Below are 10,635 nucleotides of genomic sequence, written 5' to 3'. Positions count from 1 at the left end.
GCGGGGCGCCGCGAGGGGGCGGGGACTAACGGGGTGGGGGGGGGCTACGGGGAGTGTGGGCGGGAACTCCGCGGGGTGGGCGGGGCTTCGGGGGTGGGCGGGGCGAGCGGCGCCTCACGCAGCGGAGTGGGAATAAATAAATAATGGCGGGCGAAGGGCTGTGGAGTGAGGGCTGAGGGATAGGCGTGTATGAAGGCACGGTGTGTGGAAAAAAACACATAGAATCGTTACGGTTGGAAAAGACCTTCAAGTTCATCTGGTCCAACTGTCCCGCTACCACCAAGATCACCCACTAAGCCATGTCCCTAAGCACCACATCCAACCTTTCCTTGAACACCACCAGCGACAGTGATTTCACCAGCTCCCTAGGCAACCCGTTACAATGCTCTGACTACTCTATTATTTTTATTAAATATTTATTATTATTTAAAATAATATTATTATTTTATATTATTTATTATTTATATTATTTAATACTAATTATTATTTAATAATATTTATTATTATTTTACTATTATTTTATTAAATAAAAATAATGATAAGAAAGTTGGTTTTTTTCGTGAAAAGCAGCGGGCAGAGCACATCAGCCAAGTGCGAGGCAGCACCACCACCTTCCCTCAGGGAGAGGGGAGCAGGTCGCACCTTAGGGGCCGCCGCCATCTTCCTGCACCTCTGTGGTGTCAGTTGTTCACTGCCCTGGCCACAGCCACAGAAAGCCGCCGTGTGCCAGCAGTCTTCTTTCTCTACAGCCACCATCCCCCAAATCTCTCTTCTTTTCTTCACCAACACAACCCCACACTCCTTCCCTGAGGTGCAAAATTTGAGGCGCCCAGTGGCTGAGGCCACACACCGCCTCCCCACACTGAGGCTGCCCTGGGCGGGCTCCCCGCTCCCGTGCAGGCTGGCAACTCTGGGGCTTTGTCTAAATCCAGTCCCAAAAGATGGTCCCCCAATACTGGAGTGCCAAATGAGGCCAGGTCCTGTAGAGGATTGCTCCTCAGCTTCGCAAATACCCCACCCTTTCTTGGCAGTTGAATGACTTCAGGAGGATGGCAGCGTGCATTGGCCTGCTCCAAGAAGGCCCCATGAAAGGACCTGCAGGCCTCGGAGGGGAGCGGGAAGTGAAGCGGCTTTTTGTCTAGCACATATCTCTCATTCTGGCATTGTGTGCAAGGCTGAATTTAATTTACGGTAAACAAAATGCTATGTGCTAGTCTTTGGAAGTAAAGCTGACACTACTAATTTTTCAACAGATGAAGGCCTGTGAGATTTTGTAGATGAACAGCACAGAGGCATAAATAAGTTCCCATCTGAAAAATTAATAAAATCTGTCTGACAGCATAAATGTTAACATTCCTGCAAAGGCGACATCAGTTACGTGAAAACATCATTTCTGCTCTGATCTCACAGATGATAGAGGCACTGTCAGCAGTAATGAGATCATGACTACATGGATAATTAACTTGTAATTCCTTTCTGAAACAGCAAACAATTGCATGGCTAGAAATGTGAGGAAATGACACGAAGTTTAATTGGAATGGAGGAAAACGCAGAGCTCTGTCAAGATGCAATAGACATTTCCTATTGCACTGTCTCCTGAGCTCAAGATGTATACACCGCAGTGTTCTCAAACACACTTAAAAGTCTGCCAGCAAGGTTAGCTCTCCAGCAAGTTCACAAGCAGAAGGTTTTGTATTCTGGACAACTGCAAGGGTTGTGGATTGCAGTGGGTACATAGAGCTCAAGTAATCGCAGTAATCACAATAATCAGTAATAATATATGTCTTATTTTTTATTGGGTGAACCGCTACTGAGCATAGACTGAAGTGTTACGTGCCTGTGAAAACCCTCCCCTGGCTTGGCCATTAGCCATTTTCTTCACTATAAATAGCTTTACAAAGGTCCAGCATACACATATGGGGTTTGGATGATGTACATGTGCAGGTGTATGGAACACTATGATTTCTGTGTTTTTCTAAATTCTGGTGGTTTTTCAATTTTCTTAGATATGTTGTCTAGACTCTGATCTTGATTCCAACTCTAATCAGTAGTAAAGTTTCTGCTCATTTAATACAGACTTTCGCCAAGGGCAGCACACACTTACATTTAACTGTTCAGCAATGCTGTATGCATCTGTCTATCTGTTTGAGTTGGTTTGTGCAGAGTGCACAGTCTGTGTATCTGACACAAGATAACCTGCCTAGAACCACAGCCTTGGAAATCACATCTAGAGTCAGTGACTGCACTCTGCTGGGTTTATTAATACCAGCTCAGAAACTGAGAGGGTGCTCTGGCTTTAGCAGGGGGTGTGTACGCATGTTCCAAGTACTTCAGGTCCAGGAATCACACGGAACCTTCAGAGCTGTTTCTCAGTAGATGACATTCATCCTGGTGACACTCAAGTAGCATGCTGCTGAAGGACAGCCGGGGCACATCTATATTTGTGCCATTGCTCATTGCTGGCATGTCCCTATCTGAGGAAAGAGGCGGTCTAGGGTTACTGCAATAAGTCTTCCAACTGCAGTCGTAGGAAAGTGGCAGGGAATTGCGTTTGTGTGAATTAATTTTTACTAGGGGAAATAAATGTGAAGTTTGATGTCATCTGAGCTATCAGAAGAATTTATGACGTCTTAAGATAGAAGGCAAGTTTTTAGGTAGTAACATTGTTTGCTGTATATTTCTGATAATTGACGGTGACGGACTTAAACATTCTTCACTGTAATTGTATCTGTCTCTGTAAACTGAGTAAACACATAATCTGAAAATCTTATTTAGGCAGCAGGGTTCCAGACAAGCTTAATTATGCTCATTCTAATTTATGTAATTTAATTTCATTTTGGTAGGAGAAATATTTGTTAATTCACTTTTCTAGTTAGTAGTAGCTTCTAAGGGAAGCCTTGTTGTTACAATTATGGGAAAAAAAGTCTTTCGGGGAGCCAGACAACATTTTCTGGTATGTTTCAAGACGTTTTCTCTGTTTAATATGTTAGAATTTGCATGATTTATTTTATCACCTTTACCATAAATAGTATTTCTGCATAACGTCAGTGTTTTTTATCCAGTAAGATATTGCTAGCTCTAGAATTCACATTCATGTTTGCAGTGCTAGAAGACAACGGTGAACTTCTTTGTGTGCTTTCTTACAGCCCCAGGAGGCTGGACTGCTTTCAGTCATTGATATCAAACCGGAGTGTGGAAAGTTTCTTACCATTTTTCACTGGTTCAAAAAGTTGCTTTCTAATAAGTCACTGAATTTGTTGACTTTGTTAGCTAAGTAATCCTCAAGAATATCAATAAAATATTGATGAAATAAATTTGAGGTGACACCAAGTACTTGAAACTATACAGACTGTGAAAAGTAGTTTGAAAGCAAAGCTTATGTGAAAGCTTCTGCAGAAGCTCTGATAACCTTGTTGAGTGACTGAACTTTGTGTTTTTTATTTTCTGTGAGAAAGTGGTTTCAAAGCTTTTATCTGTTTCGCTGAGTTAGAAATAGATATAACCATAGATTTCTTAATATTTGGCTGAAACGTTTCCATGAACTCTGTTGATTGTAGTAGCAAATTTCTAGGAAAATGGACCTGAGCAGTTTTGTATCCACAATTTTGTTGAGCAGCGGAGGGCTGTGGGAACATTGCAGCTCTGACAGAGCACCAGGTGGTCTCCCTGTACTAGCATTATTTCATGCACTGTTATTAATAGTGGGAGGGTGGGAAGGAGTGGGCTTGGGGAGTCAGCGTTAAGATTGCCTGTGTACCTTTAATGTTGTCCCACATGCATCTGCTTTATCATACAGCTTTGCATTTCACATCCACGTGCTCTTTTCACACCTCCCACGTTGCACAGGATGGATGAAGTGTGCAAGCTCCAGGTCAGAGCAAACTTCTCTCAATTCAAGGGTCAATGGCCTGCCTTGCTTCCTCTATGCTTTATCATGGGGATCATCACTGATCTTTTTCTGTGAACTTCATTTATGAAAAAAAAACAAACATTTTCACAACACCTGTGAACCCCCAAAGGGCAGTATGTATCCCTGTTTTATAGAAAGGTTTGGAGACCAGGAGTCAGAATAAAGTTAAAAGAAACGTCAAGTTTCAATTTCAAGAATGATCACTTGAAAATTCTAGAACAGGAATTTTCAGGTCATTTGCTAATGTATTATGGGGCATTTGTGGTCACAAGAGAGGGCTTCCTACAGGATGCCTGAGTGACAGTACAGAAACAGTGCTTGCCAGCAGCTGAAGGGTGAACAGACTGCAAACCAGCCCACCTCCGACTGCATAAGACACCTGAAGCACAGTCACAGTGTTGAGCTGAAGACAGGACTACTCCACAGTTAGGAAATTGGGTGTCAGGGTCACAGACGAGCCACTCAGAAAACACAGGATACACACCAAAGACACAGAGGCAAGAAAAGCCAAGCATCCTGTTAGGAAATTATGCTTTGGTTTTTCCCATGAATAATTCCAGGCCCTGAGCAGTCCTCAGACAAACCTATTCCATCAATACATTTTTAAGCAAGAAAAACTCATGCTTGAAATCAAAGTATGTAGCTAAGGATCTTTATTTTCTTTTACAGGACTGAGACTTGTCATCTCAAAAGCCTCACTGAGGATACCAATGTCAGCCAGATCTGGCAGTGCAAGACAGTATGAAACTAGTGGCCAGCTGCCTGGTCATTCAGGTTCCCCACCAATTGCAGATTCTAGTGAGACTGAGGCTGAAGGCTTGATATTTTATCACATGGATCTTTATGGATCAAAGGAAAGGTTTGATATCTTTCCCGAGGAGCCATCTGGTCAAGCAGACAGATCTCGGGGGAATAGCAGAAAGGAACCTGCATTGAGCAGTGAAAAAATTCAGCACTCACAAGAAGCTGGATATGACTTGGAAAAGGAGGTTGCAGAGCTGGCCAAGATGTATGGGCTTGATGAGGATAAAGAAAAAGAGCTTGCGCTTCTTGGAGGACATCTGGAGACGGTGGAGAGAAGATGGCCACCGGCTCACACACAAAAAGCAGGATCGCAAGGCTCTGTATACAGTGCGTCAAAAAGCAGCTCTCCAGTAAAAGATCAAAGTACCAAGCAACAGGGACTTCCTGGCGAGGCTTCTCAAGATGAAGATCAGAGCAAAGCCATAGCAGAGGATGACGCCGAGAGCCACATGTGGTCCAGAGAGGGGCTTAGCAGCGGTGGCATGTCAGATGAGCGGAGCAGCCAGGCTGTCAGCGAGGAGGAGGAAACAGCAGATGTTTTTTGCTCTACCTGCAAGACGCCAATCCGAGCCTTTGACAAACTGTTTGGTGAGCACAGAGATCATGAGGTGGCTCAGCTCTCCAATGCCGTGGAGAGTGAGAAGGTAAGACTAGTACAAGTGTGCTGTGGTGCCTCTAAAACAGTGGTTGGACATGCTGAGACTCATGCTGGGTTTTTCTGGTAGGAGGAGATTCATAAAAACATGTGCAAATTGGAAGAACAGATTGCTCAGATAGAAAACTTTGCCAGTCACTTGGAAGAAATCTTCATCACTGTAGAGGTAAGGCATTTCTCCTTGGGCTAACACTTTGGTACTGGGGCGTGAACGGATTTAGCAGAGTCACAGTATTCAGTTGTTAATGGGGTAAGTAATTAGAGTACCAGAACTCAGAGTTATCTTGGGGTTTGCCTAGACTGAGGTACTCAGGAAAATTCGTCCTAATTGTTTTTTTAAGTGGGCTGGTAAAACCACATTAAACCTTTACACAAAACTTGCATTCAGAAATAAAGCCATACCCACCCAGGTTTTCTTAGTTTTAAGTGGCCAAGGACCTGTGATCTAGCTAATCCATCCACAGTGCTTTGTGCTCACTTGGTTTCATTTACAGATCCAGGCAAACCCTTGGACCAGCTGCTTCGAGATACAGCACTTCAGGGGTTGTGCTCCTGCGTGGCTCATGTCAACTTGGCCCTGGGGGAAGGGGTCCAGCCGGTAGCAAGTCAGATTGAAGCCGTAACTCAAGGCACCTACTGTCTTTTCTCTGCTGCATGTGGCACAGAAGGACATCAGTGCCTGAGCAGTGGGCAGCTGCTGACAATAAAGCCTTGCCTGCTCCTTTAATCTTCCTTCCTAATGCTTTCTCCAGCAGCAAGTGAAGATATCAGCATTAACTGCTCAGCTCCCCCACGGTGAATCCATGGATCCCACTGGGTTGCCATGGTTTCTTTAGTGGAAGGATTTGCTTGATTGTGTAGGTAGAAATACAAGGGAGATTATGGCTAGGATCTAGCCCAAGTTGTGCTCCCTGGGCTTAGGTTGGAGACAGTTGCTTTGCATCATTGTTTTTATTAAAATTTCTGATGCTCTTGTTATGTCTGGAACCAAATCCGACAGTCTGTTGTTCCTCAGTGGGGGAGAAATATTAGAATGAACACCTGAAATGCAAGTTAGTCAAATAACACCTTCTGTGTACTGGCATTGCATCACTGTCAAGGAGAATTTTAGGCAGGCCTGAGAAACATTTTTCACTGACTGAGTTATGGATCGGGTCTGATGCTGAGGAACAAACCCCCAAATGCCTTGCAGGAGAATTTTGGGAGGCAGGAGCAGAACTTCGAGGTGCATTACAACGATGCAGTGCAAGTGCTTGCTCAGAAGTACGAAGAACAGTTGGAAGCTCTGGGGGAAGAGAAGAGGCGGAAGCTGGAAGCATTATATGGGCAGCTCGTCAGCTGTGGGGAACATCTTGACACATGTAAGGAGCTGACAGACACAACCCAGGAGCTTTACCTGGAAAATGACAAAGCCAATTTTATGAAGGTAAAGAGCTTTGATTGTCAAGGCCCCTTCTAAATGCTTTTTGCTGCTTGCAGGTGGTCTACAGCAACTTTATTGCTAGAGAGTATTTGGGGTTCCCAGTCTGCGTGCTGTTACTGCTCTAGGTGCTCGGCATGGGGGCATGGACTTGGTGGGGCAACACAATGGGGCCAAAATGCAGCGGCAGCAGAAATTTGTCATTTGGATATGCAATGATTTATGAGTCTTGCTGGGGTTCGGAGAGAAGATAGCTCTAAAAAAACTTGCCTCAGGAAACTCTGGAAACACTTAGCAGTGTTCATCGCCCCACGCAGGCTCAGCTCCCTTGCTCTGTTTTGGGCTCACAGGAAGCAGGCTGATGCTTCCACTTTGGAAGATGTTTCTTTTCCTTGCTCATTTTGTTGGACAGCTCAGCTGAACAGGAGGCTCCAAACTAAACACATTATGAGCGCCTGCAAAGTGACGGATGAATCCCACTGTTGAGGAGGTGTCAAGAGCTATTTCTCTTAGCAGGTAGAAAAATAATAGGGAAAAAAATAAAAATAAAATTTTCACTGCTGATGAATGATTGCTCTAATGCGAACTGTCCTGTAACTCGGATGAGTGGGAGTATTTCTATAGCACAGTTACAGCAACTTCTGAACTGGACAGTAAACGAAGCTCTCAAGCACCTCCTGTCCATTCCAATGGAAGGACTTGCAGGGGCAGCCCAACCTGATGAACTCTTTTCATGAGATGACTTTTCCATTCCTCTGCATCTCTGGGAATAACCTTATTTTCTCCTTATCTCGTAAACAGTTCTACATCATCCATAATAACCACTGTTCCAATCTTTCAGGGTGTGGGGCTGAGGCTCCCCTCCCCAGCATAGCACCAAGTGGTGAATAGCTCTTGCTCATGAGCTCTCAGCTGCTTAGGTCCTCCAGGGACTGTATGTCAGTCTTCGAGAGAAATTGCTGCACTGACTGCACATCAGTGCTGGCCTTTGGTCTCTTGGGATGTTCCTGGTGTGGCCCTTGGCTGGGTAAATTATGGTAGCAATGCTCATACTACCTCCAGTACAGACAATGTTCACAATGTTATTTTCACCAACCGTTGTTGGCTTTCCCTGGTGGGCGATTGAGGAAGGAAAGAGTCTAGAGTCTAGCTGGGCAGATGCTGCTCCCTGCCTGATGCTGCGTGTTGTCTTACTGTAAATGCCCCATGACCTGTCCATTTGAATGGGCTGTTACAGAGAGCTTTGCTCCTAGAGCTGTGCGAGAGCCAATTAGCTCACCCTAAGGGCTGCATTTGGGACATATAAGACAGGTCAGCAGCACAATGTAGTCTCCTCTGGCCTGATGCAAGAAATATATCTTTTCTTTCTGTAACACACACTCTCTTTTTTTCTACAGGCAGCAGTAACCATGGTTGACAGGTAGTATCACAGTTTGGGATTTCGTGTCACATTTCTTCTTGCTAATTGGAGCTGTTATTGTAGATATTTGCATGTTCTATATTCCCTTCAGGCACACAGATTTTAGCTAAGCTACTAGAGCTACGGAAACCTTTAGTATTTCTTGTCTAAACTGCTGCAGAAGAAGTTGCTCTAGGAAGTTCAACACTCAAAACTAGTTTTGAGCCAATTTCAAAAAACTCGGAGAGTTAGAGCATGAATAAATCACTGTTTTCAGCTGAGTCATAAGGAACCAATTTCAATGACTGAAAAACAGGATTCTTAAAGATCTTGATAGAAAGGCCCTGGATACCTGGATACCTGCCTAAAACCAATCACCCGAAATAGATTACTAACAAGCTAATTTATGCATTAATATAGAGGGGTAGAAAGTCAAGCTGTGAGTGCTCAAGGCAGATCATGAAAGATGTTGAAGCAGTTGGAAGAAATCTTAAGCAAGACTACATAATTTGCAATATATATATATTTAAATTGATTGGCATACATTTTGAAAACATACAGAAAAGATACTCCTTTTTTTCAAAGTTACAACACCTAAACCCAAGAGATCCTGAATTGGTAACAGAGTCATCAAAAAAATGAGATGAAAGTCAAGGAGCAGAGGGGCACTAGGGGAAAATCTCACGCACCTGCTCTGTGGCAGCACAGGCCACGCAAAGCATGGTCCCTCAGTCCCATCTGCATCCAGCTGCTTGCGTTTGGCATCTTGGACACTGATCTGATGTGGCCACACACCCAAGCAAAGGGCATGGGAAGGCTGAGCTTTAAACAGCTATGGAAACATTGTTTTAAGGAAACAGATGTTGATTTTGATTGATGAGCTTGCTGTTCCTGTCCTCTAAACAATAGATATCATAGAATGGTATCTCCAACACTGTGGTGCTTCTAATTAGACATTTTTTCTTATGTTATAGACTGGAAGAATTCTTAAAGAAAGAAGTGGATTTAGAGCTTTCAACACTGCCAGAATTTGAAGAGCGCATCATAGATTTCTCAGAAGTTGAACAACTAATGAACTCTATTAATACTATTCCAGGTACTCTTCCTATCTGATTATTATTTAAACCTATTTACATTCAATTAAGTATATGTATTAAAAAGAATTCTATCACTTCTTTTAAAGGAGAACTGCAAAGGCAGAGTTAGCTTCTCCCTAGCTTGCCCTCTAGATATTTTTAGTTTGCCTATATATGCAGAGACTCTGGAAGCTATTTCTGTATTTTTTTTCACTTGTTTTTAGTATAAAACTACCAGAACTTTCTAGTTCCCTGCTTTTGCTGGATGATTTCCTAGAGGACTCACAAAGCCACCCACCTTTTTGAGGAAGGGTCAGGCATGCTGAGCTGGTGATAACTTGTCTTTCCTTGTAGTTACTTGAATAAAGCAGAGAGGGATACCAGAACAATACCAATTATACAATCTCTCCAGCTTCTCTCAATAACTAGATTTCAGTGCTTTGTTTCTCTGCTATTTAGTAAATGTTTTCCTGTCACCCACGGGAAACAAAGCAAAATCCAAATAAATTCCTAATGATAAAAAAAAAAAAATGAAAATTTGAGAGAGTAAACCTTTTCTGGCACACCACAAATAGTCAGAAATAATCAGACAATATGCATTTTTTTCCTGCCCATACACTGTGGTTTTTAAAAGTAAAATAGCATTTGCCGCTTGCTCACTTGTGCTGCTGACCCTTTGTTGGACAGCTTTTCATTTGTCTTTCCTCCAGAGGATCTTCAGCAGCAGGGCTGGCCCCCAGGGGTGCAGTGCCTGTTAGATGCTGCTCTTGCAGGGCTGTACTAGCTGGCTGGGGAACAGAAGCTCTCAGAGACGGGGTGGTGAAGTTTACAGAGAAAGAGTGAGCTGAGGTTTTTGTTATTTTGTTGTTCTGATTTTGATTTGAAGAAAGATGAGTTTGTACACCAGAGACCTGATGATCATCTCCAGCTATTTACTGGGTCAGCTCCTAACTCTTCTCCATGTGAGAGGAATGTGACTCCACTCAATGCCTAGGCTTTGTGTTTACGCTTTTGTGGGAGAAGTGTTTGCTTGTCAACAACAGATCATGCTTCACATACATTCAAAAACCGATCTGTTTTCCCCTCTGCAGCTCCTTGTGCCCCTGTGATCAATCCCCAGGCTCCCAATGCAGCGACTGGCACTTCACTGAGAGTTTGCTGGGGCCTCTTCTCAGATGACACTGTCGAGTGCTACCAGCTGTGCTACAAACCAGTGAGCAATGAGAGGCATGGTGACGAGCAAGCAGGTACAGGAGGCTGAGACCCAAGGCGAAAACCTTGGTCCCCACTGTCAAAAACAGCTTGTTCCAAAGTGCCTCCGGACCTTGCTGTAGCAATCAGTTCACCTTCAGTGGCTACTCTGTCTGCCAC

The 10,635-nt window shown here is 43.8% G+C and overlaps 1 protein-coding gene across 3 annotated transcripts in view; it reads left to right on the top strand.

Annotated features, from left to right (window-relative positions):
- Nucleotides 1-88: 88 nt before the first annotated feature.
- Nucleotides 89-10,635, top strand: part of FSD2 (fibronectin type III and SPRY domain containing 2) — a 23,403-nt gene continuing 12,856 nt past the window's right edge. For 2 of the 3 annotated variants that reach the window (XM_080607617.1, XM_080607615.1), the window contains exons 1-7: nucleotides 89-2,642; nucleotides 4,580-5,358; nucleotides 5,440-5,535; nucleotides 6,562-6,795; nucleotides 8,187-8,209; nucleotides 9,163-9,284; nucleotides 10,356-10,511. In XM_080607617.1, the coding sequence (XP_080463743.1) occupies nucleotides 4,621-5,358; nucleotides 5,440-5,535; nucleotides 6,562-6,795; nucleotides 8,187-8,209; nucleotides 9,163-9,284; nucleotides 10,356-10,511 (1,369 nt within the window). In that variant the 5' untranslated portion in view covers nucleotides 89-2,642; nucleotides 4,580-4,620. Of the gene's footprint in view, nucleotides 2,954-4,579; nucleotides 5,359-5,439; nucleotides 5,536-6,561; nucleotides 6,796-8,186; nucleotides 8,210-9,162; nucleotides 9,285-10,355; nucleotides 10,512-10,635 lie in introns of all 3 variants that reach the window. The other variant, XM_080607616.1, reaches the window with a different exon arrangement.

Source organism: Anser brachyrhynchus (genome assembly GCF_964034855.1).
Source record: "Anser brachyrhynchus genome assembly, chromosome: 11".
Taxonomy (NCBI): Eukaryota; Metazoa; Chordata; class Aves; order Anseriformes; family Anatidae; genus Anser; species Anser brachyrhynchus.
The sequence above is the reverse complement of the archived record's forward strand: the minus strand, read 5'-3'. Positions and strand labels throughout refer to the sequence as shown.